The sequence below is a fragment of the Lactuca sativa genome, chromosome 7 (genome assembly GCF_002870075.4).
Source record: "Lactuca sativa cultivar Salinas chromosome 7, Lsat_Salinas_v11, whole genome shotgun sequence".
Taxonomy (NCBI): Eukaryota; Viridiplantae; Streptophyta; class Magnoliopsida; order Asterales; family Asteraceae; genus Lactuca; species Lactuca sativa.
The window spans coordinates 106,643,297-106,663,389 of record NC_056629.2 but is presented as its reverse complement, the minus strand read 5'-3'; the positions used below and the strand labels follow the sequence as shown (position 1 = coordinate 106,663,389).

The following is a 20,093-nucleotide window of genomic DNA, read 5'->3' as shown; positions in this document are numbered from 1 at the left end:
CACATTTCCTCCATTTTCTGGTAATCAAGTCTAAACCTTGGCCATTTGTTTTCTAGATCTTCTTATAGGGTAGTTAGGGCATTTTGGAGTTCATGTTGGAACCATTCATGAGTGAAAGAATGAGTTGGTGTATCTACTGTAGATCTAGGGCCTTGAAGGACCCCATGGCATAAAGGTGCCAACTTTATGGCCATGGGAGTCCCATGCACCTTATGAGCCACCTTTTTAGACCTTTTGAGCTAAATGCCCCACAGCATGTATGTAAAGTTGGAAACTTTACATGACATAAGGACCTTAGGGGTCCAGATCTATGCTTTGGAGGCAATGAACCCAATCAGAATCGTCTGAATGGAGTAAGATCTTGGGGAACTCGACGAGTTGTTCATGCGACTCGGCGAGTCGGGTCGCGATTCCCCAGACCTTTCTGTTAATGAGTGAACTCGTTGAGTCTAGGAGATGACTCAGCAAGCTGTACATAGTTTTGGACTTAGAGTTTGAAGAACTCAATGATTCCAAGGAAGGACTCGATGAGCTGAGACTGGTTTCCCCGATTCTACGTAAGCAAAACTCGACGAGTTGATTCACTTAATTGCGACTATGAGTGGACAGAGAACTCGGCGAGTCGGGGGAATGACTCGGCGAGTTGGATCGTGATTTTAGGGTTCTTGAGTTGTAGAACTCGGGGAGTTGATAGACCAACTCGGCGAGTTGAGTCAATCAGAATGTTGACTATGACCAAGGGTAAAATAGTTATTTTACCCTGTGAAAGAATATCAAATTTTTGACTAAGTATATTGTGTTGATGATAGTCGGGGAGTCGTTGGAGTGGTCATCATAGATTCCTCACATGAGAGTTCAGCAGACAGCTTGAGAGGTGAGTTTTCCTCCAGTAGAAGGGGTCGAAGGCACCAAGGTCGGTCCGCATATATATGTTTAGTAGCCGAGTGTGGGAGGGGGCCGTATCTCATGGTAGTCGAGTGTGTGTAGGGCCCATATCTCATAGTAACCGAGTATGGGTGGGGCCTGTATCTCACAGTTTTATTTGAGTATGAATATATATGACTGATTGATAGATTTAGTGATACTTGTTGTATGTGTGATACTTGTATGCATGTTTGGTAGCTGAGTGTGGGCGTGGCCCGTATCTCATAGAAGCCAAGTGTGTGAGGGGTTCGTATCTCCTAGTTAGTTGAGTGTAGGCGGTGCCCGTATCTCATAGCCAGCGGAGTGTGGTCGGGGTCCGTAACTCTTAGAAAGCGGAATGTGGGCGGGGCCCGTATCTCCATGAGTGCGGGCGGGGCCAGTATCTCCTTGTTACATGTTATATGTGTATGGTATGTGGTAGTTTGGGGAGACTCACTAAGCTTTGTGCTTACAGTTTTTAGTTTTGGTTTCAGGTACTTCCGGTAGCAAATGGAAGAGCTTGGGATGACTACATGGCACACACCCACAGTTTTCAGCCTGGGATATTTTAGACTTTGATATTTTGATACATGGTTTTGATACAAAATTTTGATATGATGTTTGTGATGGGTTTTAGTCATAAGACATCCTATGTGCTCATACAAACCCTAATGCTTGGATCTAGGTTTCTCTATTGTACATGCAAGTTATCCAAGACTATAAACCCTAACTCTAGCATTCAAATAATCATATTATCATGAGAATAGGTTTATAATGTTACCTTGATTGTTATGTAGCAATAACAATCCCAAATCTCCTTGTATTGACTTTGGAAGGCTTGGAGTCACAAGTGTCACTCCTCTAATGGTTCACAAACACTATAAGCAAGAGGATAAAGAGGAGAGAGGATGGACGCTACCAAAACTCGTGTGAAACCCTAGCAAGAAGCTTGTCCACGTTTTTGGTCCTTAAGGGATCTATATATAGTGAGGCAATTAGGGTTATCTAACAAGGAAACCCTAATTTGGTTGCTTAAGCCCTAAGCAACCCATGGACTCCTTTAATCAAGCCCTTGGACGATTTCCTTATGGGTTTCCCATTAGAATTTGTGCACCCCTTGATTCGAGACAATCCATGGCCCAAATTGCAATTATCTTATAATTACAATTTCAGTCCCTTAAGTTTAATTAATCTCTTTTAGTCACAAAACTAATTACCAATTAATTATTGACTAATAATAATTAAAAAATATGATTTCTCCTTTATTATATTATTCCCATAATATATTAATAAATCATATTTAATCATTTCTCTCCATAATTCATCCTATCAAGTTGCTTTGGTGAAGGCAACCCAAAAGGACCATGCACCGTCGGGTCAAGTACATACCATAATAGTTATGGACTTAGACACTAATCCAACAGTCTCCCACTTGGATAAGTCTAATAACTATTCTGTGTATGACTTCAGATCCTGATCTGCAATCGTAGCTTTCCAAAGCCGCTGTCAACTCTGATCATATCAGATACGTGTGTCCTTTAGATAAGGGATCATATATTCCTCCATTCTAGATATCATATGAGATGTGATTTCAAATCATTCTCTTTGTACTATATCTCGATTCCTGATTTATGACGGCTGACTAATTGAACAAATCAAATTAGCCCTAGCCCGGCCGAGCATTTACGTTTGTCATCACTAAATCATCGAGGGGCCCAAAGATATCGCTTTTATCCTACTTTGAATAAAAGGAACGGATAAACTTTGATACAATGCTTGCTTGCACTCACTAACCAAATCACACACAACAATATGTTTTATAACACCAAGTTACTAGTGCGTTTACATATTATCAATGTGCAACCGATTTGCAAGATACAACTCACACATCTCAGTTTCAAGAATATAAGATGTTATCGTCTCACCAATCACTCGTGATACAATTCATGGAGTGATCCAAGTGAGCGTGGGTTTAATCCAATGCTCAAATTCATATTCATAAGCACTCATGAACGTTGCAGCAAACATTTGCTTATGTCTAATACTCTTTTAGATAATCCACAAACCAATTCACGACAGTCTTCATCCATATCTACTTCCAACATATGAACGACTGTGGCCCGTTCGAATAATTTGATTATTCTTAATAAACTCAATTATTCTGGAAGTCAAAACATGCAAAGTGAAACACAAGAATAATACTAATCCCATATGGCCTCAAACCTTTGATCATAAATAAAACACCTTTTATTTATCACCATATCGATTACTCATTATTTGTTGTTTCGGTTAATCAACTTCTTGCTTGAATTACAACACTTGTCCCATGCTCCTAGCATGCACACAATGTTTACCTATGGTTCTTACTTTGTGAAATAGATCAACTTGGATACATTTCCAATCATTCTCATTTCACAACTCCTAATCCTTTTTCATAAGTGAAAGAATATCAAATTCTTGCCACTTATAGAATATGTTAGATTCTAACATTTTATGCAATGATCCTTTTCGTAATGTCATAGCACAAAAAGTCACAAAGACTATTGCCAACGATATTACAAAGTCCTCTATCGGAGATTGTTACAATACAATTCCTTAGATATGATGTCTCTCACTCAAAGTACATTCCTTTGAACATCCTTTTGCATAAAAGTTTCTAATCTAGACATAGATTTTCAATATGCAATTCCCAATATGGACACGCTTCCATATTTTCCATATGACAACTCATTCTTAACAGAATCTTATCTATTCATAATAATGTCGATATGGTCCATCCAATATGGAATCATTTCACTACAAGAAAAAAGGCCTTTTACGACGCTCATTGCGCGTCGTAAATGGCTCAGACGACGCGCAAATGCGTGTCAAGGAAGGCCATGTCATAAAGATAGACGACGCGCATTTACGACGCGCATTTACGACACGCATTTACGACGCGCGGTTACGACACGCAATGCGTATCAAGGAAGGCCCTGTCATAAAGGAAGACGACATGCATTCGCGTGTCGTAACCTTACGACGCGCGTGTTAAATGACACGCAATGCGTATCAAGAAAGCCCCTGTCAAGAAAGGCCATGTCATAAATGAAGATGACACACATTTTTGCGTATCGTAATTTTAAATTAAAAAAAAATATTTATGGATTTACTTATTTTCATATTAAATTTGCATTTTATGTCACATAATGGAAAATAAAATACCATATACAAATAATACAATGCATTGCACAAAAGTTAATGTTATACAAATAATCATTCGAATAGTAGACAAATGTAATACTACAAATAATCATTCCAATAGTAGACAAATGTAGGATTTCAACATTTTTTATATAATTAACTAAATTATTAGCCAAATTTCCTAAAATACCAACATACTTTTCTATGAAGAGCATTAACACTATTCTTTTCCATCAAAAACTTCAAAACCTGCATAATTAATTTAATGTTTAATCAGCTACAGGTCAATAAGGTAGGTTTAAGCAAAAGAGGTTCATAGTAGTAAGATTTTACTTACCACTGTTGTTAATGACATTGAAAGAAGCAGCCCAACAAACACCCCCTCAGAAGGATTATTACTAAATGAAACCACAAACAAAGTTAAAAAGTCAAGTATTTTGTGACAACCCCGGAACCAGGGGCAAGGCTGTTTTTACCCATGGTATGACCTAATACATGATAATAAAGACTTGTTTAACAAAAAGAAAAATGATTTCTCACGTGACATCACTATTAAGAATTGATGAAAGAGGGTACTCCACACTGTATTGCCAACAAGCTTGACACCAACACCTAAAAGCTGGAAAAAACAATAACAGAAATAAAAATAAATGTAAGATTTGAGATAACAGATGCATAATTCACATGTCTACTTTTACCAATTTATTGATGCAACATATATGCAGCTGACATGAATGAATTATACAACAAGTTAGGAGTAAAATAAGGGATGGTTGCATATTTAGTATGATAAATAAAGAGATTTGTGGCATAAGGGTGCATAAATAATAAAAAGCAAAAAGGAAGAGGAAAGCTGACTTACATAATCAGCAAATTTCTGAATTGGTGCTTTTAACATAATACATAAGAGTGGTCCCGAAGGGATAGCTGGCAGCAAAAAATCTCAGGCAAAAAAAATTCCAGGAGAAAACAGTTAGTACCTCAAAAGCAAAGGTTTTATAGGGTTAGGCATGCACCTGCAAGACAGGGACTAAGATTATAAGTGATGTGAATGGGACATAGTAATTAAAGGAATTTTTGTTACCATTGTTCCATGCATAGTGGTTGGGGTAGAGTGTTTTTCCATCACTGTTAACACGGAAGGGTCCAAGTTCTTCCATGGCTCCATATCCAAACAACAAGCATCCTAGCCCAGTAGAATACCTTCATTAATAGTGGTTCGATCTTACTCTAAATTTTGGTGCATTTGGATGATGATCTTTAGAATCTCCATTCTGATTCATGAATATTCTAATTAATTTGGTATTGTAGAATGTAGATTGGTATCTGCATTATTAAAGTTCATAGGACTTACTACTGACTCACTTTTCTTTTTTTAATCATTAGCCTTATGCAGCTCTCAAAGCTAGAGAATATCTTGATAAGCCTGCAATACATGAGACAATGGTGAAGGTATGTAGATTATATCTTATATTTCCTACACAAATATAGACAACTGTATGCTGATGTCATTATGCAGGTTAGCGCTTATCTGCTTGGAGAATATAGCCATCTTTTGGCCAGACGACCTGGGTGTAGCCCAAAGGACATTTTTGTCATTATACATGAGAAGCTTCCTACTGTATCGTGAGTATTTCTATTTCTATACATCTATGTTTTCTTTTGTGATCATCATCTATTTTTTTTTGTTTCTACAGGACTCCAACAATATCCATTCTTCTCTCAACATACGCAAAGATTTTGATGCACTCTCAACCACCAGATCCCGAATTACAAAACCAGATCTGGGCAATATTCAGCAAGTGAGTTTATAATAAATAGGAGCTACACTTTTTTTTGTATATGCAAAATTTGATAATATTTAATTTCACACACATTGACAGATATGAAACATGCATTGATACTGAGATACAACAAAGAGCTGTACAGCTATTCATTTTCAATAGCACACTTGCAAAAATTTTAAACTTTTAAAACCCATCTTAGAAGGACTAAAGGTTAGAAAGGAGAAGTAATGAAGCTATGAGTTGAGAAAAGAGTAATCACAGCAAGGTCTCTAAAACAGACCTGCTGTTCAAAATGGATTTACTCCAAAATCTAAAACAGAAACATAGCTTTAACTAAATTTTATAGGAAACTATGATTATTCAGGATTCCAGAACTATAAAGAACTCCTTCTAACTCCAAAGGATGAATTAAATATGAATTTTACAAAAAGGTGTATCACTTCTGTCTCCAACAAGACAGTCAAGTGAGGTTGGCCAATTCTACCCAACTTGTAAGTAGAATTCGTCCATACCAAAATTCAGAGAAGTAAAGGACATACAAATGAAAGTCTCAGAGTTGGAATTGAATGAAAAGCATTTCCCAAGCTCCGGATATAAAATTCACATTGTGGACAATCACAACACTAGTAAAAGCTGGTGGCTGCCCACTGATCTGGAGTCTGGATCAATTCTAACCAATTTATAATTGGAAATAACACCCCATCTGCTCCAGATCTTAAATTCATAATATCAGGAACATATAGAAACTTGGAATCACTCTGGATCCTTTTCCAAGCCTTATAAATGATGAAAACAAAATGACATATCAGAACAGACCCGAATCAGACCTAACAGCAAAGATTCCATTCTTGCACATAGATAAAGTCCTTACCAGTGAGGTTGGCCTGCTTAAGAAAGTTAGCCAACTCAATTTGTGAACTTTGGGAACTGGTTTGGGGTCCGTTTGAGTTCTATAGTTCAAGGTATGATTTTTACAATATGACTATAGATCTGATGGAAAACAGAATCATAGGCACCCGTGATTCCGTTTGAGTTCTATAGCTCAAGGTATGATTCAAAGCCCTTTATTTTAAAGACAAAAGATCTCAAATATACATGATAAGGTTTCTCACGAAGTGTGATCTTATGCTTGTTTTCTATATATAATCCAAAGAAACACAACCATTAATTTAACCAAAAGAAACTCAACACAATTTAGATATCATGATTTGTTACTTACCCCTTTTCTGTCGGAAGGACGAGGTGCTAATTCCTTCTTGGTGACAACATGCCCTTTATTTAGACCCACAAAGAGTCCTGTGTTTGGCTGTTTTGGAGCCATTGGAACCTGAAAACATAAACATATATTAGCGTAAAGCAACATACACTTCACAACAGTTCATCAACTTAGCCTATGCAGTTTTAATTCAATATGACCTGAAAACCTTACAAGCCTCAGACTACAATCAAAATGCGCAATATATATTCTTATTAAACATGAAGCTGATTACAAGATATAAATGAGTTTATGCGTGCCAATAAGTTTGTAAACACCAGCAAGCTTATAAGCACATGGAAAGCATCTCGGAACTATAAGAAGATGCGGGAAAACTAAAAGTACAATGAGGGAAGAAAAACAACCTGGGCAAGAAGAATTTGAGACCAAGTAAACTTTAGTTGCTGTACATTTTACTTGCTTCTTGAAAGAAACCCCCAAATTCTTAACTCCACACCGGAGGAATATCACGTGATGTACGTCAACGAGGATGTAAGCCTGAAGTGGGCCCTCAATTCTACAATAACAAAAAGTGTATCTTGTTATATGTAACAATATGATGAAAACAATGTAAAAGGGGTTGAGTATTGAGGTGGTTTAGTAAATACTTTGCTTTCCAGACGAGATTCTATCAACTTCAGCTTCTCATCTAATTTAAACATCATCAGAGTTGGTTCTGTAAGAATAATTTCATGCAACAAATGTGATAGTCATACTAATTTAAACATCATCAGATTTGTTTCTATAAGCATGTGTAACTATTAACTCGAGAGTAACAACACAATATACTACTTGTCTTCATTTTCAGATAAGGTGCAATGGCGTTGCTGTTCAAGGTAATATCCAATATTTTTCCTATTTTTAAAATTACTAAATTACCAATATCACTTATCAGTGTGCATTCTATTCATTACCTATGTTAATGTTACAGGATCCAACAAAGATTTCAGCGTATCGTGACAAAAGGTTTCCAGGAACACAATAAGAATATGAACACGCACTCCAAAATTCAACAACCGTATATATTGGCAACATGTCTTTCTACACTACTGAAGAAAAAAATGGGATAAACCTTGTTTAAGAGATTTATCAATTTCTGAATCTAAGAGAAAAATTAATATTAGATCTGGAGGCTGATGAAGTTAAAGCAAAGAAGAACAAGGAAAGTTTTTTTTGGAGATTGTAATATGGCCTTATGATGTCTTCCAAACAGAACCGAGGCAGTTAGCCCAAAAGGGTAACACAGGCTCATGTAACCCACAACTTCATCCAACTCATGCAAGTGGTGCACTTGGATTCATGGGATCTATTAATTGACCTACTTAAAGCTCATTGCATACCTCCCAGAGACTCGTTTATTATCTCTAAATATGATAGACAAACTAAACTTCAAGTCAAGAAACCTGCACAAAAAAGTGAACTTATTTTTATCACAGATTAACACATAAAACCCAATAAACAAAAAGAGAATCAGACCATATAAATTAGATATGAAATAGAACAAATAATGCTCATTAGAGAAAAGGAAGCAAAAGAGAACATTTCAATGAATCTAAAACCTATTTCCACTAACAATTAATCTTAAAAACTGAGAAGCTGGAGAGAGAAATAGCACATACCAAAGAGAATTTTCAACTGGGGAAGGAGAAAAAGAAAAAACAGAAAAAAAAACAGAAACCCTAACCAACCTTGGTCGTTGAGATGATGGTGGAGCTTTTCCCTTGACGCAAAACCCTCCATGGTATCAAGCTCAATCTCTGTAGCCCTACGATCTGCCATGTCCAAATCTCTCTCATCCTCCAGAGAATCGTCCAACCCAACCGACCTTCATAGCCATTTCTATTGATTTCCAACTTGATATCATAAATTATGTTTCGACATGAGAGTGTGGGGAGGTTTCAAGAAGAACAGAGCAGAAGCAACAACGCAAAAGATAACATTAGGTATCGAGGGATAATTGAGTTTGATTAAAAAGGTTATAAAACTCGTAATAAAGGAAGACAAACCTCTGGAACAAATAAAGAAGTAGAATGTTGATGGTGATTGACCATGGAGTTTCGAGACCTTGACTTTAATGGAGCTACTGTTCTACTTGATATGGAAATCACTCTAAACTGTACCCCTTTGATCAATTTCATGGCCTGGTGACCAAAAAACCTTCGATTTCACTAAGAACCGGAACCCTAGTTCCAACAATAGTCAATTTTTGGTATTTGATTGATTGAGAGAGAGAGAGAGAGAGAGAGAGAAGAACGATTGAAAGAAGGTAGAGGAGAGCATGGCGGGGTTTTTAATTTTTTCAGAATTTCATTTCCCCCTTTCCCCCACTATTAAAGGATGGAACGCGCGTTCCATTAAAAAATATAAAGCGACACCCTTAGACGACGCGCATTTTATTATAGGTGCCCTCCATGTTTTTTTTAGACACTAATTTAAGGGCGCGCAATAATGCGTGTCTTCTATCCTTAAATTTTTTGAAGAGATGACATTTTTCTAATGTCACTCTCCTTTGCGTAACATAGATCAATGAGCGTCGTATTTTGCGCGTCGTAAAAGGCCTTTTTTCTTGTAGTGTTTCCATAATTTCCATATGACAACTCATTCTTAATAGAATCTTTTCTATTCATAATAATGTCGATATGGTCCATTCAATACCATGCTTCCAACTACTCACAAGCAACCAATCCTCATCGAACTTTGGATTGTCCTTTGATAGTTGCTTAATTATTTTAGTCAAAACCGATTCTAGTCCCTTTTCCCTCTAAATGCGCTAGACATTTGGAAAATTTTAGAATGGTCAAACATTAAAGCATTTGCAATCGATCCTATACCCGAAGCGTATGGGACACGACGCATAATGTTTTATTTGCTATGTTCTCAAAATTCGAATTGTGAAGAGGAATGTCGTAATCATAATCGAAATTTTAAGAACACACTATGTACATTTCTCAACCTAAGCCTTTAGATTTGAAATGAAGCATAATATTCTCTCCCTTAATTATAGCAAAACAACTTTATAACCCTTACTACTTTGCAAGGTATAACTCTTGTTTTCTATAATTAATATTGCCAACTTGCAATACGTGCCTTAATAATCATACAATCATAACATTTATGCTCCCACTATGATGATGATTATTATAAAACATAACACTTATGCTCCCACTAGCTTCGACATGTATTCATAAACATCTTAACTTTCAGAAAAACAATGCTTATTGAATTTCTTAAGTTCATGTTTCTAATACTTAGTGCTTTGATAATCTTTTATCAAGGCTTCTTGAACATATACACCTTTGCCTTCGATAGTTCATATGTGTGTCTAAACAATTAAGACTAATTGCCAAACCTCACAATTCAAATTATGGAAAGGGATACCGTAACCATAGTCGAATTCGAGAATGCAATTTTACAATCACTATCTTCTTAAAATCTTTCTTAGTGAAAGCATTTCCTCACAATCATTTTCATGAAGGAGGAAATCTTATGACACTTAGATTTAAACGGTGTATGTGTTCCTATCCATGTGAATTTGTTAAAACCAAAGTTTATGTAACGACCCGTTTCCGGTATGTTAATTAATTTGATTTGGGCTAAGTTTTCAAGAGGGACTCGGCGAGTTCTAGCCTGACTCGCCGAGTTAGGACGCGCATCTTGTGCACGCGGGAGCCGGCGACTCGGCGAGTCCATATCCTGGACTCGGCGAGTCCGTCCGTCTGGGTGAAACCCTAACTCCCCGGGTTTGCTCACTATTTAAACCCCATTATAGCCTCCATCCCGTCACTTTCCCCCTGAGAGCACTGTGAAAAACCCTAAACCTCCCTCTTGTGAGCTTATAAGTGATCTTGTCCCATTTTGTGAAGGAGTGAAGAAGGAGAAGAAGAAGGAAGCAAGGAAACGAGTTCTAGTGCCAAGATCCAAGATCAAGTGTGAACTTATTGAGGTATTTTCGGAGTTCTCTTCTGGTTTCATGTTTAAACTTCCATTAGAGCTCTTTTAAGGGCTATTTGATGCTTGTTCCAAGCTTTATGCTTGCTTGATTGTGTTATTGAGCCGAAATACCTTTGGATCTGAGTGTTGGGGTGTTGAAGAGTCCAGATCCACTGTCTTTTTGGAGTTACATTGCTTATTAGCCATGGATCTACCCTTATTGTGCATATTTTAGTCTTATTTCCCTCATTCATGTGGTTGTGCACGTAAAGTTGGAAACTTTACGTGGTAAAACAGCTTAATGGACCTAGATCTATCATTTGCATGTGTTGGATTCAAGAGAAATCGAGTAAAAATTTGTTGCATGGCGGCGACTCGGCGAGTCGGAGGAACGACTCGACGAGTCAGGTCGCGAGTCCCGAGTTCTTCAGTTTCTTCAGTGTCGAGTGTACGAGGTGAGTTAGGGTGTGGACTCAGCGAGTTAAGAGTAGACTCAGTAATGGAGGGACTCGGCGAGTTTGTTCATACAACTCGGCGAGTCCAAGGCAATCTCCTTGAGGATTAAGAACAACTCGTCGAGTCTGTTCATCTGACTCGGCGAGTCGGATGAAGATCATCTGAGTTTTTGGATCCAGAGGATACTCGTCGAGTCGATGCCACACTCGACGAGTGACAGCTGGTAAGAGTTGAACGGAGAGTCTAGGACTCGGCGAGTCGGGTATCCCGACTCGGCGAGTCAGCCCTGAGTAAGTCAACCTTGACCAAGGGTAAAAGAGTCATTTTACCCTGAGTGTAGTGCTAGTGATTGATTGAGTGTGTTTATGGATTTGTAGCCGAGGAGATTCAGGAGCAGCAGCCGTTAGCTTTCCGAGCCGCACTCTCATCCGCTAGCTTACGAGGTGAGTTTCCTTCCCGTAGGGGCGGGTCTAAGGCCAATGCCGGCCCGTCCAGTTAATAGTAATTTCCGGACTTCGGTCCGATGTAGTAGTTAGTATGTTTGATGCCTTTGTGGTTCAGACATGTATTATGTGCTATGTGTATGTGTTTATGTTCCGGGCCACGGCCTGATGCAGTATGCAGTATAAATTGTTATGATATGCTATGCTATGTGCAGTCAGTCCCGGACCTCGGTCCGATGCAGGGGACACGGTCCCAGTTAGTTCCGGACTTCGGTCCGATGCAGTCAGTTCCGGACTTCGGTCCGATGCAGTTAGTTCCGGACTTCGGTCCGATGCAGTTAATTCCGGACCTTGGTCCGATGCAGGGGACAAGGTCCCAGTCAGTTCCGGACTTCGGTCCGATGCAGTTTTCCGGGTCCCGACCCGATGCAGTGGGCAAGGGCCAATATGTGTTTATATGTTGTTGTATGGTATGTGGTAAGTTGGGGGAGCTCACTAAGCTTCGTGCTTACAGTTTCAGTTTTGGGTTTCAGGTACTTCCGCAAGCAAAGGGAAGAGCTCTGGATGACGGCATCGCACACACCACCGTTTCAGCTTTAGTTGGATTTGATTTAGTTGTTGTTTTGGATATAGCATGTTACATTTTCCGCACAGTACTTTATTATCTTTTGGGAAATATCACGCATGGTTTATCTATATGATACTCTGATTATAGTTTTGATGGTATTAAAAACGAAATTTTTGGGTCGTATTTTTGGGTCGTTTCAAGTTGGTATCAGAGCCCTGGTTTGAGGGATTCGGATACACTCTCGGGTGTATCTAAACTCAAACTAAAGGGAAGTAAAAGATTTTTAATAAAATGTTTTTACAAAAGAATTTTGAAAACACCTAGAAGGAAAAGAATTGTTTTAAGAAAAGGTGTGTGCATGCGGTCAACCGAGCTCAAGTAAGTACTCCCAAATTACCCATACAAGTTATTTGTTCAATTTCAGTTTAGTAGAACAGCATGCTAGAATAGGACTAAGGGTGTAGGAGAACGCTTTATGTGCTTGCTTATGTGCTACAGCTCTATGAATATTGCATGCTAGAATTGAGTAGACAGCAGCAGGAAAGCCTGTTTAGGTTACGCTTGATCGTATGAGCTTAGCATCCTATGCTAGTGCAGTTTCTTGTTTTAAGAATAGCTTGCGTGAGTCTGTTCCCTTGTCCGAATGCTGCTTGCTTTGTGCTTAGTGGGATTCCGAGTAATGGGAGTTAGCCATTAGGTGGACACGTCACACCACATGTAATCAGGTTTGAATAATCCCAGAGTGCTGGAACTGGCCCTACTGCGCAGCTCTTGTTTGAGTCCAACCGTTGTAGGGACGGATCTTTTACTTGAAGGATTGTCCGATCCTCATCACATGTGATGGTGTTCAGGTGATGGCTAACTGGCAGTGCAAGGAGACCTACAGCAGCTGAGGACCAGTCGTATTGAGCTCGAGTTTTCTCTAGGGCAAGCCTAGGGTGAGAGTAGCAGGGAATAGCAGCAGTAGAAGTGACTTGGGAAAGTCGAGGCAGTTCTTGAGGAAAGTATGGATAGATGTGGAAGGTAGTAGGGGCCCATACTACTGGAAGCAGAGGATCCGTATTCGAATCAAGGAAGGCCAAGATTAGACCAGGAAGCTAGTAGTCGTATCATGATCCCTTGAAACATTTCAATGTTCTGATGTTGTTATGATATGTTTCAGAATGGTAGTTTTGCGTCCGAGGCCAGCAGCCGGCAGTTCAGATGCCGGAGGAGGATCAGGAACGGGATCCGACCCGGAGGTCGGACAGATCGATGAGCAGACCAGAGAGTTCCTTTCTTCTGAGATTACTCGCATCATACTTGAGCAGACTCCTGTGATCTTCGGTTCGATCAAGGAGGGCATTTTGGAGATGATGGATGAGAGACTGAGTACCTTCCGTACTGAGATGGCGGCCGTGATGGGGTCGCGCACACTCACTTTCAGGGAGTTCAGGGCATGCGGGGCTCCTGACTATCACGGGGCACGGGACCCCATAGCGAGTACCAGGTGGTTGGCGGATGTGGCCAACGCATTCCGCACTAGCAGATGTCCCGAGGGGGACAAGGTCAGATTGGCGTCCTGTCTCCTGAAGGACAGGGCACGTGACTGGTGGGAGGAGGTAGGACATACCATCGGGGATGATGCGGCATTGGATGCCATGACCTGGGCTGATTTCTCTACCAGGTTCAGAGCGGAGTTCGCACCGGTCATTGAGGTGCAACAGTTAGCCAGGGAGTTCCAGGATCTTACCCAGACTACCGAGACAGTGGCGGAGATCACCGCCAAGTTCAGGGAGCGGGCCCTTCTTGTTCCTCAGTATGCAGCAGACGAGGAGATGAAGAAGGCCCGTTATCACGAGATGTTGCGGAGCGACATTCGTATGTTTGTGAGCCGGTCCAGTTGCAAAACACTGGACGACATGATTGCTAGAGCCAGAGAGAGGGAGATTGATCTCGAGATGGAGAGGAAGAGGAAACCGGAGGCGGTTCCGGGTGCAGGCAGTGTGGGCAAAAAGCCCAAGGTTTCAGATCACAGGTCCAGGGGTCAGCAGAGCCACGGTCGATGTGGCAAGTGTGGGAGGTTGCACGAGGGGGCGTGCAAGGCAGGGAGTTCCGGCTGCTACAAGTGCGGTCGGACCGGGCATATGAGTAGGGATTGTACGGCCCCTGCCACTACGGTTACAGCATCGGATCTGATTTGCTTTCAGTGCAATCAGAGGGGACACAAAAGGTCCCAGTGTCCCAGTTTAGCTGCAGCAGGGAAGGTGCATGCACCCGCCCCTGCTACCTTGAGGATCACAGATGGCCGTCAGGGCCGAGCTGATGCGCCGGTGGCGAAGAGCAGGGCATTTCAGATGACAGCAGAGGAGGCGCGAGCGACTCCTGATGTGGTGACGGGTATGTATATTTCTTTCATCTCTTAATTATTAATATATCGTTTGAATATTATTTGATGGTACGCTTTATTTAGGGTCGTTCTCGGTGAACGGCATCCCTGCTTTGGTATTGTTTGACTCGGGGGCCACTCGATCATTTGTATCGCTTGCGCTTAGCAAGAGATTTAGCAGAGCTCCGGGGGAACTGGATTGTCCATTAGAGGTTGAGATAGCAGATGATAGGACCGTGAGGGTCGACAAAGTATATAGAGGGTGTTCCCTTCAGATATTTGAGGAGCAGTTTTCAGTGGATTTGGTTCCGATTCCCCTGCGCGGGAATAAAGTTATTGTGGGAATGGATTGGCTAAGCCCCAATGGGGCGGTGATTGATTGTGAGCTTCAGCTAGTGAGGGTTCGCACTCCCAGTGGGGGAGAGATAGTGGTTCAGGGCGAGAGGCCCCAGCGAGGATCGACCTTCTGCTCTGCCGCTAGGGCGAGACGCTACGTTCAGCAGGGTTGCGCCGGTTATGTAGCCTACGTCTTGGATGCCCGGGATAAGGGCAAGACGACGATCGATGATGTTCCTATTGTTCGAGATTACCCGGATGTGTTTCCCGAGGATTTGCCGGGGATACCTCCTGAGAGGCAGGTTGAGTTCAGGATCGATCTGGTTCCTGGTGCGGCTCCGATAGCCAAAGCACCATATCGACTTGCTCCCCCTGAGATGCAGGAGTTGTCTACACAGCTTCAGGAGCTGTTAGACAAGGGTTTCATTCGACCGAGCAGTTCGCCTTGGGGAGCGTCGATCTTATTTGTGAGGAAGAAAGACGGGTCGCATCGGATGTGTATCGATTACCGGGAGCTGAACAAGGTAACGGTGAAGAACCGTTACCCACTTCCGAGGATAGATGACTTGTTTGATCAGCTCCAGGGAGCGTCTTGGTTCTCCAAGATCGACCTACGCTCCGGTTACCACCAGATGAGGGTCAGGTATGAGGATGACGGTAATCACTCCTTTGTTAGAGCGGATCAAGGAGGCTCAGATGGAGGGTCTCAAGGAGGAGAGGCAGAAGTGCGAGAGGATAGTGGGTCGAGTAGCTTCGTTCGACTACGACAGTCGGGGTTTGATGACGCTTCATGGTAGGGTGTGGGTACCGTACTGGGGCGGGGTACGGCAGGTATTGATGGACGAGGCTCATAAGTCTCGATTTTCTATCCATCCAGGGGCGACGAAGATGTATCGAGATCTTCGACCTGATTATTGGTGGCCCTGCATGAAGCGGGACGTCTCTTGGTACGTTGAGAGGTGCCTGACCTGCCGAAAGGTCAAGGCGGAGCACCAGAGACCTCACGGCAAGATGCAGCCGTTGGATATCCCCGTGTGGAAATGGGAGGACATCACCATGGATTTTATCACCAAACTTCCCAGGACCGCACGTGGAGTAGATTCGATATGGGTAGTGGTGGATCGGTTGACGAAGAGTGCCCATTTTATCCCGATCCAGGAGAGTATATCGGCGGAAAGGTTAGCCGATATCTATGTGCGGGAGATTGTGGCACGTCATGGAGTGCCGGTATCGGTAGTGTCGGACCGAGATGTTCGCTTCACGTCCAGATTCTGGAAGCGGTTTCACGACGAGATGGGTACTCGTCTCCATTTCAGCACCGCTTTTCATCCTCAGACTGACGGGCAGAGCGAGAGGACGATTCAGACTCTCGAGGACATGCTTAGGGCATGCGTCCTGGATTTTGGGGGCTGTTGGGATACGTATCTTCCCTTAGCGGAATTCTCGTATAACAACAGCTATCATGCGAGCATTGATCGACCTCCTTTTGAGATGTTATATGGCAAGAAGTGCAGGACCCCGATTTGTTGGGGCGAGGTCGGTCAGCGGGTTATGGGGAGCACTGAAGTGGTGCTCAAGACGACGGAACTGATCCAGCAGGTCCGTAGTAGACTGCAGACTGCGCAGAGTCGGCAGAAGAGCTACGCCGACAGGAGGCGTTCAGACTTGGAGTTCCAGGTAGGAGACATGGTTCTTCTGAAAGTCTCACCTTGGAAAGGTGTCATCAGGTTCCGGAAGAGGGGCAAATTGGGCCCCAGATTTATTGGTCCTTTCAGGGTTTTGGCCCGGGTGGGTCGGGTTGCTTACCGGTTAGATCTTCCTGCGGAGCTCAGTTTGATACACAACACCTTCCACGTGTCGCAGTTGAGGAAGTGTCTAGTGGACGAGACAGCGGTCGTTCCCTTGGAGGATATCCAGGTCGATAGCGGCTTGAATTATATCGAGAAGCCGATAGCAATTTTGGAACGGAGGACCAAGACCTTGAGGAACAAGGTAATTCAGCTGGTAAAGGTGCAGTGGCAGCATCGGAAGGGGTCTGAGTGGACATGGGAGGCTGAAGAAGAAATGAGAACGCACTACCCGGAGTTATTCGCAGATCCAGCCGTAGCAGACTTCGAGGACGAAGTCTGAAACAAGTGGGGGAGAATTGTAACGACCCGTTTCCGGTATGTTAATTAATTTGATTTGGGCTAAGTTTTCAAGAGGGACTCGGCGAGTTCTAGCCTGACTCGCCGAGTCAGGACGCGCATCTTGTGCACGCGGGAGCCGGCGACTCGGCGAGTCCATATCCTGGACTCGGCGAGTCCGTCCGTCTGGGTGAAACCCTAACTCCCCGGGTTTGCTCACTATTTAAACCCCATTATAGCCTCCATCCCGTCACTTTCCCCCTGAGAGCACTGTGAAAAACCCTAAACCTCCCTCTTGTGAGCTTATAAGTGATCTTGTCCCATTTTGTGAAGGAGTGAAGAAGGAGAAGAAGAAGGAAGCAAGGAAACGAGTTCTAGTGCCAAGATCCAAGATCAAGTGTGAACTTATTGAGGTATTTTCGGAGTTCTCTTCTGGTTTCATGTTTAAACTTCCATTAGAGCTCTTTTAAGGGCTATTTGATGCTTGTTCCAAGCTTTATGCTTGCTTGATTGTGTTATTGAGCCGAAATACCTTTGGATCTGAGTGTTGGGGTGTTGAAGAGTCCAGATCCACTGTCTTTTTGGAGTTACATTGCTTATTAGCCATGGATCTACCCTTATTGTGCATATTTTAGTCTTATTTCCCTCATTCATGTGGTTGTGCACGTAAAGTTGGAAACTTTACGTGGTAAAACAGCTTAATGGACCTAGATCTATCAGTTGCATGTGTTGGATTCAAGAGAAATCGAGTAAAAATTTGTTGCATGGCGGCGACTCGGCGAGTCGGAGGAACGACTCGACGAGTCAGGTCGCGAGTCCCGAGTTCTTCAGTTTCTTCAGTGTCGAGTGTACGAGGTGAGTTAGGGTGTGGACTCAGCGAGTTAAGAGTAGACTCAGTAATGGAGGGACTCGGCGAGTTTGTTCATACAACTCGGCGAGTCCAAGGCAATCTCCTTGAGGATTAAGAACAACTCGTCGAGTCTGTTCATCTGACTCGGCGAGTCGGATGAAGATCATCTGAGTTTTTGGATCCAGAGGATACTCGTCGAGTCGATGCCACACTCGACGAGTGACAGCTGGTAAGAGTTGAACGGAGAGTCTAGGACTCGGCGAGTCGGGTATCCCGACTCGGCGAGTCAGCCCTGAGTAAGTCAACCTTGACCAAGGGTAAAAGAGTCATTTTACCCTGAGTGTAGTGCTAGTGATTGATTGAGTGTGTTTATGGATTTGTAGCCGAGGAGATTCAGGAGCAGCAGCCGTTAGCTTTCCGAGCCGCACTCTCATCCGCTAGCTTACGAGGTGAGTTTCCTTCCCGTAGGGGCGGGTCTAAGGCCAATGCCGGCCCGTCCAGTTAATAGTAATTTCCGGACTTCGGTCCGATGTAGTAGTTAGTATGTTTGATGCCTTTGTGGTTCAGACATGTATTATGTGCTATGTGTATGTGTTTATGTTCCGGGCCACGGCCTGATGCAGTATGCAGTATAAATTGTTATGATATGCTATGCTATGTGCAGTCAGTCCCGGACCTCGGTCCGATGCAGGGGACACGGTCCCAGTTAGTTCCGGACTTCGGTCCGATGCAGTCAGTTCCGGACTTCGGTCCGATGCAGTTAGTTCCGGACTTCGGTCCGATGCAGTTAATTCCGGACCTCGGTCCGATGCAGGGGACAAGGTCCCAGTCAGTTCCGGACTTCGGTCCGATGCAGTTTTCCGGGTCTCGACCCGATGCAGTGGGCAAGGCCCAATATGTGTTTATATGTTGTTGTATGGTATGTGGTAAGTTGGGGGAGCTCACTAAGCTTCGTGCTTACAGTTTCAGTTTTGGGTTTCAGGTACTTCCGCAAGCAAAGGGAAGAGCTCTGGATGACGGCATCGCACACACCACCGTTTCAGCTTTAGTTGGATTTGATTTAGTTGTTGTTTTGGATATAGCATGTTACATTTTCCGCACAGTACTTTATTATCTTTTGGGACATATCACGCATGGTTTATCTATATGATACTCTGATTATAGTTTTGATGGTATTAAAAACGAAATTTTTGGGTCGTATTTTTGGGTCGTTTCAGTTTACGACAAATTCAAACTCATATGGACCGAACTTTCTTAATCTTGATTTCTTGCCTTATGGTAGCACAGCTGCCCACCATGTCTTCCAAGTAGTTAAGCAGCTCACCCTTTCCTATCAATGTACCTTTCATTGATTAAGGTGCTTTGCCTTTTATGCGTTCCAAATGAGAACTCATAGAACTCACATGCATAATTAACTCGATTGGATTGGCACAGAAACAAAATAATGTCAACATGATAGGTTGTAAACCTCAACTCATGTGCTAGTGATGATTGTTAAGGTTTATTTGATTTGTTCTTGAAACTTTTCAAGGCCATTAAGACTCCCACTGACTCCTTGACATATACCATTCTCTTGTTAATAACAATTTCTTAACAAACAAATATTCAAGAGTTAGCGTAGCTCTTATCAAAAACACTTCATAAATTGGTTCTAGTTGGTCTTTGTCTTATCCAAGACATCACAACTTTCCACATTTGATGAATTTTATAAACCTTCTTAATACTTTTCACTCATTGTCACAATCTTAACTCTAAGACTTGTCTTGGAACGAAGTATGATTGACTTCTTGATTTAACCATTTCTTCAATTCTTGATTCCTCTTCTTAAACATACAATTGTACTAAGACTCACTTAGTGGATCAATTGAGATATGGTTCTTAATCATTA

At 42.2% G+C, this 20,093-nt stretch overlaps 1 protein-coding gene and 1 long non-coding RNA gene across 5 annotated transcripts; one reads left to right on the top strand and one right to left on the bottom strand.

The window, feature by feature from the left end:
- Positions 1-4,435: 4,435 nt before the first annotated feature.
- LOC111904566 (uncharacterized) lies at positions 4,436-9,331 on the bottom strand. 4 transcript variants are annotated; one of them, XR_008225223.1, is made up of 9 exons: positions 8,817-9,331; positions 8,469-8,531; positions 7,737-7,804; positions 7,494-7,645; positions 7,093-7,200; positions 5,452-5,512; positions 5,171-5,360; positions 4,949-5,102; positions 4,436-4,705 (listed from the first exon to the last, which is right to left on the bottom strand). It is a non-coding gene; the product is annotated as an uncharacterized LOC111904566 (long non-coding RNA). The 4 variants fall into 4 exon arrangements; XR_008225222.1 differs by having other exon boundaries at positions 7,737-8,531; XR_008225221.1 differs by lacking the exon at positions 8,817-9,331 and having other exon boundaries at positions 5,441-5,512; positions 7,737-8,797.
- Positions 5,465-6,437, top strand: LOC128127148 (AP-2 complex subunit alpha-2-like). Its single transcript, XM_052765544.1, has 4 exons — positions 5,465-5,538; positions 5,606-5,712; positions 5,784-5,888; positions 5,970-6,437. The coding sequence occupies exons 1-4, from the start codon at positions 5,530-5,532 to the stop codon at positions 6,058-6,060; spliced, it is 312 nt and encodes a 103-aa protein (XP_052621504.1). The 5' UTR covers positions 5,465-5,529; the 3' UTR covers positions 6,061-6,437.
- Positions 9,332-20,093: the final 10,762 nt, after the last annotated feature.